Source organism: Microtus oregoni, unplaced genomic scaffold, assembly GCF_018167655.1.
Source record: "Microtus oregoni isolate MIOR12 unplaced genomic scaffold, Mior012 000049F_ref0000343, whole genome shotgun sequence".
In the NCBI taxonomy this organism is placed as follows: domain Eukaryota; kingdom Metazoa; phylum Chordata; class Mammalia; order Rodentia; family Cricetidae; genus Microtus; species Microtus oregoni.
The window spans coordinates 14,632,152-14,644,498 of record NW_024543223.1 but is presented as its reverse complement, the minus strand read 5'-3'; the positions used below and the strand labels follow the sequence as shown (position 1 = coordinate 14,644,498).

General features: G+C 44.8%; 1 protein-coding gene across 1 annotated transcript; it reads right to left on the bottom strand.

Annotated features, from left to right (window-relative positions):
* Positions 1 to 3,827: 3,827 nt before the first annotated feature.
* Positions 3,828 to 10,091, bottom strand: Med28 (mediator complex subunit 28). Its single transcript, XM_041636483.1, has 4 exons — positions 9,894 to 10,091; positions 7,269 to 7,335; positions 6,352 to 6,464; positions 3,828 to 4,284 (listed from the first exon to the last, which is right to left on the bottom strand). The coding sequence occupies exons 1-4, from the start codon at positions 10,050 to 10,052 to the stop codon at positions 4,087 to 4,089; spliced, it is 537 nt and encodes a 178-aa protein (XP_041492417.1). The 5' UTR covers positions 10,053 to 10,091; the 3' UTR covers positions 3,828 to 4,086.
* Between the last annotated feature and the right edge of the window lie 2,256 nt (positions 10,092 to 12,347).

Genomic DNA, 12,347 nt, shown 5'->3' with positions numbered 1-12,347 from the left:
ACTGGGCAATAAAAATGGCTATTGGCTTGTATAATTAGATGAAGATAAAGCTCTGAAACAAATTTCACATTAAGCTCAATCAGATCGTCTACAAATAAAATGTAGGTGATTAGATCACTTTTAGAGAAATGTAACTAAAACAAGTTAAAAGGCAAACAAGACTATGTTTTTCTTTCAGTATTAGAATTTGCAAACAAGACTTTTTCTTTTTTCTTTGTTTTCTGTGTTAGAATTTGAGTACCATGTTAGAATCTTGCCCCTGGTTAGGGAAGTGTCACACCACTGACCTATACTGCCAGCCCTGTGACACATTTTTGAATGTAAACGTTTGTCACCATATTTGGGATGCCACACTATTTTTCAGTGCCACCTTCTCAGGATGTGTCTAATATAACAGGAAGACACTGCACGGTTGGGCTGCTGTACTAAATCAAGACAGGGTTAATTTAGACAACAGAAATGGATGACTTGAGAGCTAAGAAAACCTAGCAGAGTGAGAAACCATTCTTTATAAATCTCCACAACAGGACCTCATGTGCAACGAAGCTGGTTTAGGCCTCTTAAGAATGGGACCCATGTGTTGGTATTTCCTGCATATCCACCCTAGTCTTAGTGCAAATCCATTTTAACTCAAAAGTATGGAAAGTTCTACTTATTGTGTTAGGTCAGCACTAGAGACCTTTAGATTTGGGAACATTTTGGATTAGGAAATGCCCAGCCTGTTTCCTACTAAGTATCAAGGTCCAATATTTGATAATTAGCAGTGTACATTGTGTTTTTATTGAGGGCTTTAAGAAATTAGCTACAGATGGTTCTGCTGTTTTAATCTGGGCACTTCCCCAGCACTGAAACCTTTGGTGAGAAGCATAGATTGCTTTTCTACTACCCATTGTATTATCTTTTTGCTGCCGAGACTGAATACCTTACGAAAAGAACTCAAAAATGTTTATCATGGTTCAGAGCACCATGGCAGGGAAGGTGTGGGGACAAGAGTTGAGGTTGAGGGTCACACTGTATCCAGATGGGAAGTAGAGAGCAAAGAATTGATGCCCAGCTCATGTTCTCCTTTATTCAGTACTGGATTCCAGTACATGGAATGGTACTGCCCACATAGAGTGGGCCTTCCCACCTCAACCAGCATAATCTAGAAACTTCCTCACAGACATGCCAAGGTCTTTCTCCTAGCCAGGTTTAAATCCTGTCAAGTTGATAACAGCCATGAAATGGGGCAAAGGTAGCAGTCATTCATTTCATCTGGCAGTATGTCTGATAGTTTGAATGGCATGGTGCCTTTATTTTGGACTAATAAGATCATTGTCTGACTTTATCACCACTTCAGGGTGACTGAGGTTTAGTGTCCTGATCCTGTTTACATCAGCAGAGTAACAGGGCAGGCACTGCTGAGTGCTGACGAACTGTGCTAAGAGAGTTCCTAAGTCTGGAGTAGGGTGACTGACACTGTTGCTGAGCTGACTGCCCACTGGAGGAGCCCATGGATGGGCCTCACTGTAGCAGCTGTGCTGGGTAGGCCAATATCCAGGATTGGCACAGCCAGTATTAGTTCCTGTAACTGTGATTTATGCAACAGCACTTTCAAAAGCAAAACTGAGTACGAGTCTTCAGCTAGGGACCGAACTCGCAGGAATGTCAGTTGGTTGGATAAAGCAAAGAGAAAAAAGGAAGATGTGTTACAAAGTCCAGGTACAGAAGGTAAGGAAGTGAGTGTCCATCTGATTTGTGGTCAAAGACATCACAAGAGCAATTGTAGGATGGACAGAGTTGTGGAGGAAGCAGAGCTAGGAAAGATCGAGAAATGGTTACGAGAATTTGGGTGAGCTACAGGGAAGAGGCCATGGACAGACAGTTGAAAGTGGCAGAACCAACAAGTGGTTAATCCTGGTGAAAGTAACTGGCCATGCAACAAGTGGAAAGATCTTACTCAGGTAGGCGGCTGAAACTAAAAAGGTTGGAAAAAAGCTTCCTTAACTCTGTTGGGTTACACGTGGGAGCAGCAAGCCAAAGAAACCCCCTGAAAGGCACGCAGCCTGGCATTTCTGTTCATGCACCAACCGGCAAGCTGCCGTGTAGTTAAGAAAAAGATGGATGGAGCTGGGTTGATAGCAGAGACAGTTCAGTAAGTGACTTTCATGCAAGCTGAAGGCCTGAGCTCAGATCTCTTTCTTGTGCCAGAATAAATAGCTCAGCAGAGTAGCTCAATCCTAGTGTTAAGAGAGGCAGGAGGATCACTGAGGTCTGCCAGCCATCTTGTTAGGTAAAGTAAGCCCCATATTCAGAGAGAAACGGTGCATCAGAAAGTAAGGTGGAAGGAGATGCCACATGACATGGATCTCTGGCCTTCACAAAGAATTCACATATACTCCTCTCCTCCCCCAATAAAAACGATGCTTACAAACTGACAAAATGGAAAAACCATTTTAACCATTGAACTCAATAAAGTAACAATAACTTGTATATATACTAATTTGAAGTACTTTTACTAAGCACCAAGAACAGTTTCTAGTACTTTCACCACCACCTTTATTATTAAAAATCGACTAAAATATAAGAAGTTTATTTAGGTCTTAGCTAAGAATCCATGAAATAGCTGCCGGTCAGTGCTTTGTAAAGTGGGTGGTTTCAGGGGTTTGGGAAACGGATCTCATGGAGCCTACAACAGTCTCAAACTCTGACCCTCCTTCCCCTACCTCCAAATGCTAGAATAAAACATGCCACCATGCCCAGCCTACATTTTTCAACACTGCTTAACTTATATATTCCATTAAGGGGACTTGATGGCCTCAGGCTGGCTCTCATTGGTCCCTGAGCTAGACATCACACAACCAAGCATATACATGGAAATAGGAAGATCTTGCATAATTAAGGAAGTACCTAATTCTCACAGGCATACCACAGAGCAAGTAACACAGAGACAGCCACAATCCATAATGCGTATGGATAAGTTATGAAAGTTGACAGAATTAAAAAAAAAAAAAAGGCTATGCCTTGGGACGCAGTGAGGGGATTCAGAAGCTTCACAGACCAGATGGCTGTGCCCAGACTAGGCAGGGAGTGGACATCAATGTTTGTGCTCAGGTACTCAAGACTCCAGAAACCAAAATGGAGAAGACCAAAACCAAGCTGGAGATGCATTGACTGTTCAAGAGGTATGGCGTTTCTGTGTTTGGTAAAGAGAGGTACTCTGCTCTGAAAAAAATAAATAACAAAAGACAATCCAGGCCAGTCTCTGACCCTCAGCCCCCACCTGTGCCTTCTCCCTGTCCCCCATCCCTTAAACTGACCATCACTCACAGCCTGAGAGCACTCAGCACATGCTCCTGCTGTGCGTGCCTTCAAGACAGTGAAAAAGAACCAGAAAGCGCAGCTCACCCCAGGTAACAATGCAGCATTTAGGTGAGCATTCTCTCCTGTAATCCACCAGCAGCATATTTTAACCTTTTCTGAGCCACTTGCAAAATATGCACACCCGGTGCCACTCTGGAAGCACGGCACCGTTGAGTCAGATTCCTTGTGAGGTAGTTCAGAGTTTTGAAACAGCAGATTTATAGATCTGCCTCTACTACCACGGGTAGCTCATAAGGCTGACACCAACTCTATATCCCCTGGCTTCTCAAACTATTAAAAATCTTTCCTTCAGGTTCTACCAAATTCACAACTAAAAACAAACAACAACAAAATTAGAGAGGTGAAGGCGCAAACAAAATGTTGTCAAAACAAATGGCAAAGGTCAAATAAGAATGTGTGTGGTCATTCTCACAGTCCAAACTTTGCTAAAGAATTTGAAAAAACAAAACAAAAAAACCCTTTACTTGGTTTATCAAAGCTTCAGGCATTTTATAAAGAACTCCAGGAATTTAGAGAACTGGCGAAGCTGAGGAATTTAGAGAACTGGGAATCATAGGTTCAAGATCACACTGGGCTTCACGTTTAAAACTTACCCAATAAAGAAATAAAAATGGGCAGGACATAAACTTCCACCCACATATTATCAACGAGTTCTTCCAAAAGGCCATGTCTACACAGAGACATCAGGCAAGACGACACAGCTGCATCCCAGGCAGAGTGCTCTTAGGTCGGCTTCAGAGGGGCAGGAATATTGGCAGATGCCTGCTCCAGGTAGGCCAAGGAGCCCTGGGGGATCTCAGCTGGCTTCTTGTGCTGCACATTGATGTCCTCCAGCACCTGCTGCCAGTGCCTCAGCTTTGTCAGGTGCTTCTGGACCAGCGCATCTTTCCGCTGCAGTTCACTCCTTAGTTCTGAGACATCCTACAGATACAGTGGGGGAGAGGCAAGAAAGGGATGAGGTTAGTAATGGCAAACAGGAGCAGATGAATAAAACCCCTCCTTAGTCAGGAGCACTAAGAATGACCCTGGTGGTATAGGCCTGTAACCCCACTACTTGGGAGGCTAGGGAGGGATCATAAAGTTAAAGGCCGGAGTGACTTCAAGGCCAGCTTGGTTAACTCAGCAAGGAAATAAAGTAAGAAGAGAGATGGAGACAAAGTTCGACTGAGGAGTACTTGGCTAGAATGCTGAAATGGTACCAAAGACACAAAACACTAACTCAACCAAGGGAGTCCACCACAGCCCTCCACTCTGCTGCTCTCTATATGAATCAACAGGAGCAAATCTTTGTTTATTTTTTGAGACAGGGCTTCTCGGTGTAGCCTTGGCTGCCCTGCCTATGCCTCCCAAGTGCTGGGATTAATGGCCTACGCCACCACCGTCTGCAAAAGCAATTATTTCAATGAAAGATGTCTGCCTAACAACAAGAATTTTAATGTTGAATGATTTTTATTTTAGTAAGTAAAAACATAAGACTTAAGATTAAAAATTACCTCAGAATCTAAAAGACCACTGCTGAAAAATACCAAACACTGAAAATATGAGACAGGTGTTAACAGCTATCTGTAAGAGTCCACATTACTGTTCTATAACTTCAGATTACACATATAAGGTGTTAAAACAGTACACTTTTTTCAAAAGCTTAATATGGACAGTGGTGGTAAATCCTTTATTAAAATTTGGCTTTGGGTCCAGAAAGATGGCTCAGTGGTTAAGAACACTTGTTGCTCTTGAAGAGGACCTGAGTTTAGTTCCCAGCACCCACAAGGCAGCTAACAACCATCTACAATTCTAGATCCAGAGGAGGCAATGCACTCTTCCAGCCTCTATGGGAACTGCATACACATGGTGCACATACAAACATGAGGGCAAAACACTCATACACATAAAATAAAAATAAAAAAAGCAATGTTTAAATGGTAGCCTTAACCATTTCCACTATTATTCGAGTATTCATACCAAGAAGCGACTGATTACAACAAAGAATATAATCTTCTTACTACTCCTGCTATCAACAGCTGGTCTCGTGGCTTGAAAAGACCCTTTCTGATTAACTGGTCATGGTCAACTTGTTATTTCAAAAGCTCCAAAGTCCATTGCTCTCAAATGTCTTGGTGACAGTACCACTGGCCTTGGGGCTGGAAGTTCAGGATCTTCTGTATCACCTCACTTACCCCTTAACACTAAAGCTTCCTAATTCTTGTGGCAACTCATTTGAACAAATACCTTGGTTTAAAGCAAATGAGACTAACTTACTCCTTTTAAGGAATCTTGGCTACAATATTTACCTTCTCTATTTTTTAAAGAAACAGAATCTCACTAGATTGCCTTGCCTGGCCTAAGAACTTGCTATGTAGGTCAGACTGGTTTTGAACTTACAGAGGTCTGCATGCCTCTGCCTCATGAGAGTTGAGATTAAACACATGTGCTACCGTGCTGGTTACAATATTTACCTTTTGATTCCTTAAACAAAATACATAGACCATTTCCAATATGCAACGTACAGGTAAAGCTACTCGGGATACAGTTCCTGCTCCTATCCAAATTACCGTTTTATCTATACTGATAGCTTTCCAGCTGTTCTCAGAAGTCAGGGTGTGAAGTAAGAGGCAGAGTTGTTGGCAGTCCTGCTCTCTCCCCATAACCCCTAGTGTCAGAAACACTGGTACCCTCAGCACTTCCCTGACTTATAAAGACCTCCTACCACTCACAGGAAGAGAATACATCTTATTAAGACAACGTGGAGGGCTGGAGAGATGGCTCAGTGGTTAAGAGCACTGTCTGCTCTTCCAGAGATCCTGAGTTCAATTCCCAGCAACCACATGGTGGCTCCAAACCATCTGTAAAGAGATCTGGCGCCCTCTGGCGTGTGGAGGCAGAAAGTTGTATACATAATAAATAAATCTTTAAAAAAAAAAAAAAAAGACAACGTGGAATCTTAATGACACTTGCTCTCCCTAAAAGTTGGGGGGAAAACCAAATTTGTACCTCTTTGATAACTTGATCTGGTTTCTGGACAGACAACTGCAATCTTTTTTGTAAGAAAAAACATTCTGTCTGTCTTGCAATGTCCAAAAACTTCTGGATACACTGATCAACACCTTGAAAGAGAGAGAGAGAGAGACCAAAAGTTTTAAAAAAAAACACTAGATGTATTTATCTCCTATCTAAACAAATAGATACAATATTAAAAGAGCACATTCTCATAGACATAATTCAAGAGTTTAGTCTGGATAACAGCAACATCTCAATCACCTTCAAGTTCCCACATGTAACTAGCATGAACTTAGAGACCTTACACAATATATAAGTCGTGAAGTCTTCTAAAGAAACACAGTCTAGAGCCGGGTGGTGGTGGCACACGCCTTTAATCCCAGCACTTGGGAGGCAGAGGCAGGCGGATCTCTGTGAGTTCGAGACCAGCCTGGTTTACAAAAGCTAGTTCCAGGACAGCAGGACAGGCTCCAAAACCACAGAGAAACCCTGTCTCGACAAAAAAAAAAAAAAAAAAAGATACACAGTCTAGACACAGCAATTAGGTGGGACCACAATTTCCATTTAAAATGGAATATTTGAAATATTCAAGTCATTGAACACTGGAGTTGAGAATATGTATAGAACACTTACTCCTCTGTCAGAGCTGTCAAAAGATCAATATAATTTGTGGGTTTTATAAATAAGCACTTCTCGCTCGATTTCTTTATGTACATGAAAGTTTATTTTAAAAGACTCAGAAAACGTGTGTCAGCTGGTGAACTGAACAGAGGCAGTAGCTTATGGGACTTTCTGCATCCATCTTACTCTCTGGAAAAGTTCTAAGATACATGCAGGGCTAAACACACAAACATAAAATCGGCATAGGAACCCTGCTGAAGAGAAACAGTCTGCAAAGAGGGAAATCTTACCAGTTCGAATTTCTTCCTGATCAGTTCCGTTGACATAATCCTGACTCACAAGGGAAGCAAAGCAGGCCTGTGTGAGCAAAGCACAGCAAATGTTATTTACACAATGAGCTATTACCTATGAACAAGAAATCACCCTCTCCTGAGCCAGTCAATGAGTACACACGTTCTGAGTTTGTACCTGTGAAGACCTCAGTAAACACTTGGTAAAATAAATTTCAAGTAGTTTGGCAACTGAGAGAGCAGTATTTGCTGGCACCATCACAGGGTCTCACTCCTACCACCTGACTACCCCTCACTCTTATTCCACACCTGGACACCTTTCAACCCCATCGCAGTCACGTTGGCTGAGCCTTACATGAACTGCATATAATCACTATCTCAAGATGTCCGTCTCCAGGTGGGAGGTGGTGGTGCATGCCTTTAATCCCAGCACTCGGGAGGCAGAGACAGGTGGATCTCTGTGAGTTCGAGGCCAGCCTGGTCTACAAGAGCTAGTTCCGGGACAGGCACCAAAGCTACAGAGAAACCCTGTCTTGAAAAACCAAAAAAAAAAAAAAAAAAAAAGATGTCCGTCTCCTCTTTCTGCTCATGCTCTGCAGTGGAGTCTGACATTATTATCCGCTCTTCTCAGCCACTATCGTCTTCTACCAGTAGGTCCACCTGTGTGGTTCAGAACGCTATTCTAAGTACCTGGAATGGCCACTTGGCATTTAATAAGCAACAGACATGTCTGTGTAATAAATGGTCAGTGTCAGATGGATAATGAAATCCCAAAAGATCTCCTGAAAGGGTACTATAGTGATATTTCATTTGTATTTTAATAAATAAAGCTTGCCTGAAAATCAGAAAGTAAAACAGCCACACTAGTCTGCCACACAGGCCAGGCAGTGGCGGCACACATCCTTCATCCCAGCAGCCACGCTAGTTAGCCACAGAGACCGGGTGGGGTGGTGCACACCTTTAATCCCAGCACTAGAGAGGAATATAAGGCGGGATGAGACAGGAACTCGGCTCTCTTTCAGTCTGAAGATTTCATAGAGGTAAGAGCTCTCTAGTGGCTTGGCGGCTTTGTTTTTCGGATCTTCAGGGTGAGCCCTTAAGGCCATACATGGGAGTGCACCACAGAGGCACAAGCAGCCCCCAGAAAAGACAAAAGGGGTGAAAGAGAACGCAGGTGGCAGCTGACAAATGAACACAGGCTAGGAGAGAAGAACCCTGCCAGTGGTGAGCAAACACATGTGTAAAACCAAAGACACAGAAACAAATGTAGGTTCCAAACGTAAGCCACAAACACATGTGAGGTTCATTTCGGAAGCAATGAATCCTTCTGCCCAGCTCCGGACTTAGTGTATAGAAATCATTACAAGGGTTTCCCAGCCCTGCAACAGCTCAACAAATCAGACTGCTCATTCTGTGTACTGTAAAAGTTCATTCTTGTTGGACTTTTGGGGTGTGAGCAGAACGTGCATACTTCAGGAGACCCGATGGACCACAATGCTTGGGTGGGTGTGCCAGAGGCCACGCAGAGTTGCAGAGTTGAAAATCTAACTTCAAGCCGGGAGGTGGTGGCACAGGCAGGTGGGAGGCAGAAGCCTGCAGATCTCAAGGCCAGCCTTGTCAACCAGAGAAAGTTTCAGACAGCCAGGGCAACACAGACAACAGACAAAACCTGTCTCGAGAAACCAAACAAACAAAACTAACTTCCGAAGCTTTAGTTCCCGGCTCACCTCCCCACCCCCATCATCCTTTGAAAAACATTTAAAACTGGGTCTTTATCGACAGCCAGTCTTATGAAGGAAAAACAAATGCATGTAAGTCTATAAAAAGGCAAGTATTTAGGACTGGAGGGATGGCTAACCATGTAAAGATGTTCCAGCCCCTGCACGCACATGGTAGGCATGGAGAACCGACTTCAATATGTTCTTATGACCCCAGAAGCGCATCAATAACACAAATTAAATAAACGCAATGCGATTTATTTTATTTTTTAAAGAAAAATACTTTTCAGAAGTATGACTAGGCCAGCTTTTACCTGGAAAGGCAGAAGGCCGGAGTACTAACGTTCACTTGCTTAAACCCAAGGCCAACTTTGGACAAGTTACTTCTGAGTCTTATGGGGGCGAGGGATGAACACAAATGTTCTACCAAAGCTTCCCCACACGTTAAGAGCTCAATTTGACCCAACAAAGCTCATCCACCAAACGACTAGAAAGTGAAAGCCAGAAATGTCAAGGGGTAGCACCCAAAGAGAAAAGCTAACAGGTAAGCAAGTGCCAGGGGCCACTGGGAGGTTTACACAGAAGAGAGAAAACCGGGAAAAGCACGTACTAGGTGACCTGAAAGAAACTGAACTCGGAGAAGCTCAGGCTACGCTCCAGGGAAGACCAGCTCCAATCGGACCTGCAGAACAGGACGCCGGCTGGAATCCAAAGAGCCCCGAGATTCTGTGAGTTGTCTCCAGAAAGGCCGCGGGTGCGGAGGCACCTGAGGCCGCCGGACACGGGCAGCAGCCAGCCTCGGGCAGCGGCTTCGGCTCTCTGACCCCCGGCACCCACGGGGCGCAGGGACCACCGAGACGGGCGCGACTTCCGAAGGCTGCACAGGGACGCCCACAGCGCGGCTTACCTCGAATGACGACTCCAACTCGTCCACCAAAGTGCTGTTCGACGGTCTCGGAGCCCCGGGAGCGGCTTGCAGAAGCGAGGCCTGGCCCGGGAGCCCGGGCGGGGGCGGCGGCGGACCAGGCGGCTGCCCCGAGAACATCCCGCCTAGAGACCCCGCCATGACTGCAACAGCGGGCGGAGGCGCCACTGGGCCTGCGTGCGCCGCCGGATCACGTGGCGGGCGTGGTCACGTGACTGGCGGAGCTCCTCCTGTCCCTCCCAGAGGTGTCTGGAAGCCTCTAGAACCTTGTTTCCCTGAGATCGCCTGGGTTAACTCTTTACTGACTTTATTTTATTTTATTTTTTTCGAGACAGGGTTTCTCTGTGGCTTTGGAGCCTGTCCTGGAACTAGCTCTGTAGACCACGCTGGTCTCGAACCCACAGAGATCCGCCTGCCTCTGCCTCCCGAGTGCTGGGATTAAAGGCGTGCGCCACCGTCGCCCGGCCTTTACTGACTTTAGTACTAAAAGCTTGGGCGGGTTTAAACCAGTCACGTACAGAGGCTGAACTCGCGTGTGGGCTTCCCTGCCATCGGCCATTCCTGTGCTGCTCCTAAGGGCTTTCAGGGACATTGGCCAAGTCTTTCCTTGGGATCCTTAGTAAAGCGAGGAGTCATCTATTTCTTCAGGGTGCTTGAGGGCTTGCTATGTACCACGTGCCAATTCAATATGTAGAACTCTCAGTTCCACGTCTGCCTGCATGCTGCCATGCTTCATGCCATGATGACAGTGGACCAAACCTCTGAAACTTTAAGCCAGCCCCAAATAAATGTTTTCTTTTATAAGAGTTGCCATGGTCATGGTGATTCTTCACAACAATAAAACCATTAGACAGAAGTTGGTACCAGGGACTGGGGTATTTTGGTAGCCTGATAATGCTTTTGTTTGGAAGAATGTGGACATTAAGACTTTGGATTAGGCCGGGAGGTGGTGGCGCACGCCTTTAATCCCAGCACTCGGGAGGCAGTTCTAGGCCAGCCTGGTCTACAAGAGCTAGCTCCAGGACAGGAACCAAAAAGCTACGGAGAAACCCTGTCTCGAAAAATCCAAAAAAAAAAAAAAAGACTTTGGATTAGAAGAGCAGCTGAATGCTTTAAGCAGAATTTAATGGGTCATAATGGTAAGAACATGGAAGACAGTGGTGCTGAGGGTGATTTGAACTGTGGGGGGCCAACTCAAGACATTTCAAAGAATATTAATATCTGATATTTTTGCAAAAATGTGGCTGCTTAGCCGGGCGGTGGTGGCGCACGCCTTTAATCCCAGCACTCGGGAGGCAGAGGCAGGCGGATCTCTGTGAGTTCGAGACCAGCCTGGTCTACAAGAGCTAGTTCCAGGACAGGTTCCAAAACCACAGAGAAACCCTGTCTCGAAAAACCAAAAAAAAAAAAAAAAAAAAAAATGTGGCTGCTTTATTCCTTTGTCCAAAAAAAAACGTGCCTGAGGCTAAATCAAAGGATTAAGAGCTTTAGCAGAGGACATTTCAACAAACTAGCATTGACTGTGTTGTGTGTTTATTAGTGTTCATTCTTAATGCAGATCTATAAATGAAAAGGAGCAAATTGAGCAAGGAAAAATACAAAATGTACAAAATAAGGGTCTTATTCTTTAAAAAATATCCCTTGGGGTCCCCCTGCCCCGCAGCAAACTCCGGCGGGTGAGCAAGCGACTACAGTTGGCGGCGGTGGCGGCGGGTCAGACATATAAACACAGGAAATAGCCATAAATGTTTATTAAAAAGGGGAAGGGAGAGAGAGAGAGAGAGAGAGAGAGAGAGAGAAGGAGAGAGAAGGAGAGAGGGAGAGAGAGAGAGAGAGGAGAAGAGAGAGAGAAAAGAAGGGAGAGAGAGGCAAAAGCCCCGTGTGAGAGGAAAAGCAGGAAGAGAGCGGGCAAGGCGGAGGTCAGGAGTTAAAAGGAGTGGGCGTGGCTAGGGCAGGGACCAAAAGAACAACAAAGGGCACCAAGAAGTGGAATGGAGCTAAATCCTGTGTTCAAGGAGATAAACATATTAGTGAAAATCCTAGTGTGAAATGGTGTGAAGAGAGTGAGGACCTCAGGGCAAGGCTCCACCCAGCTAAGAATCCAACTTGTGAAAAGGAATTAAAGAAAGGCTTAGAGCCAGGTGTGGTGGATTCTGGCTTTATTCCCAGAACTCCGGAGGCAGAGGCAGATAAATCTCTAAATTCGAGACCAGCCAGGTCTACAGATCAAGTTCCAGAATAGTCAAATCTAGGCAGTGAAGGAAACGCATGGAAAACACAGAGCTGTCTTTAATCCCAGCACCTGAGAGACAGGTCAGCATGTTTTACATAGGAAGTTCCAAGCCTGCTGTTGTTACATTGTGAAACCCTATATCAAGAAAACAAAATAAAAAGCAAACTAATCAAAAGAAAGAATAAAAATAAAAAGCTAGGAGC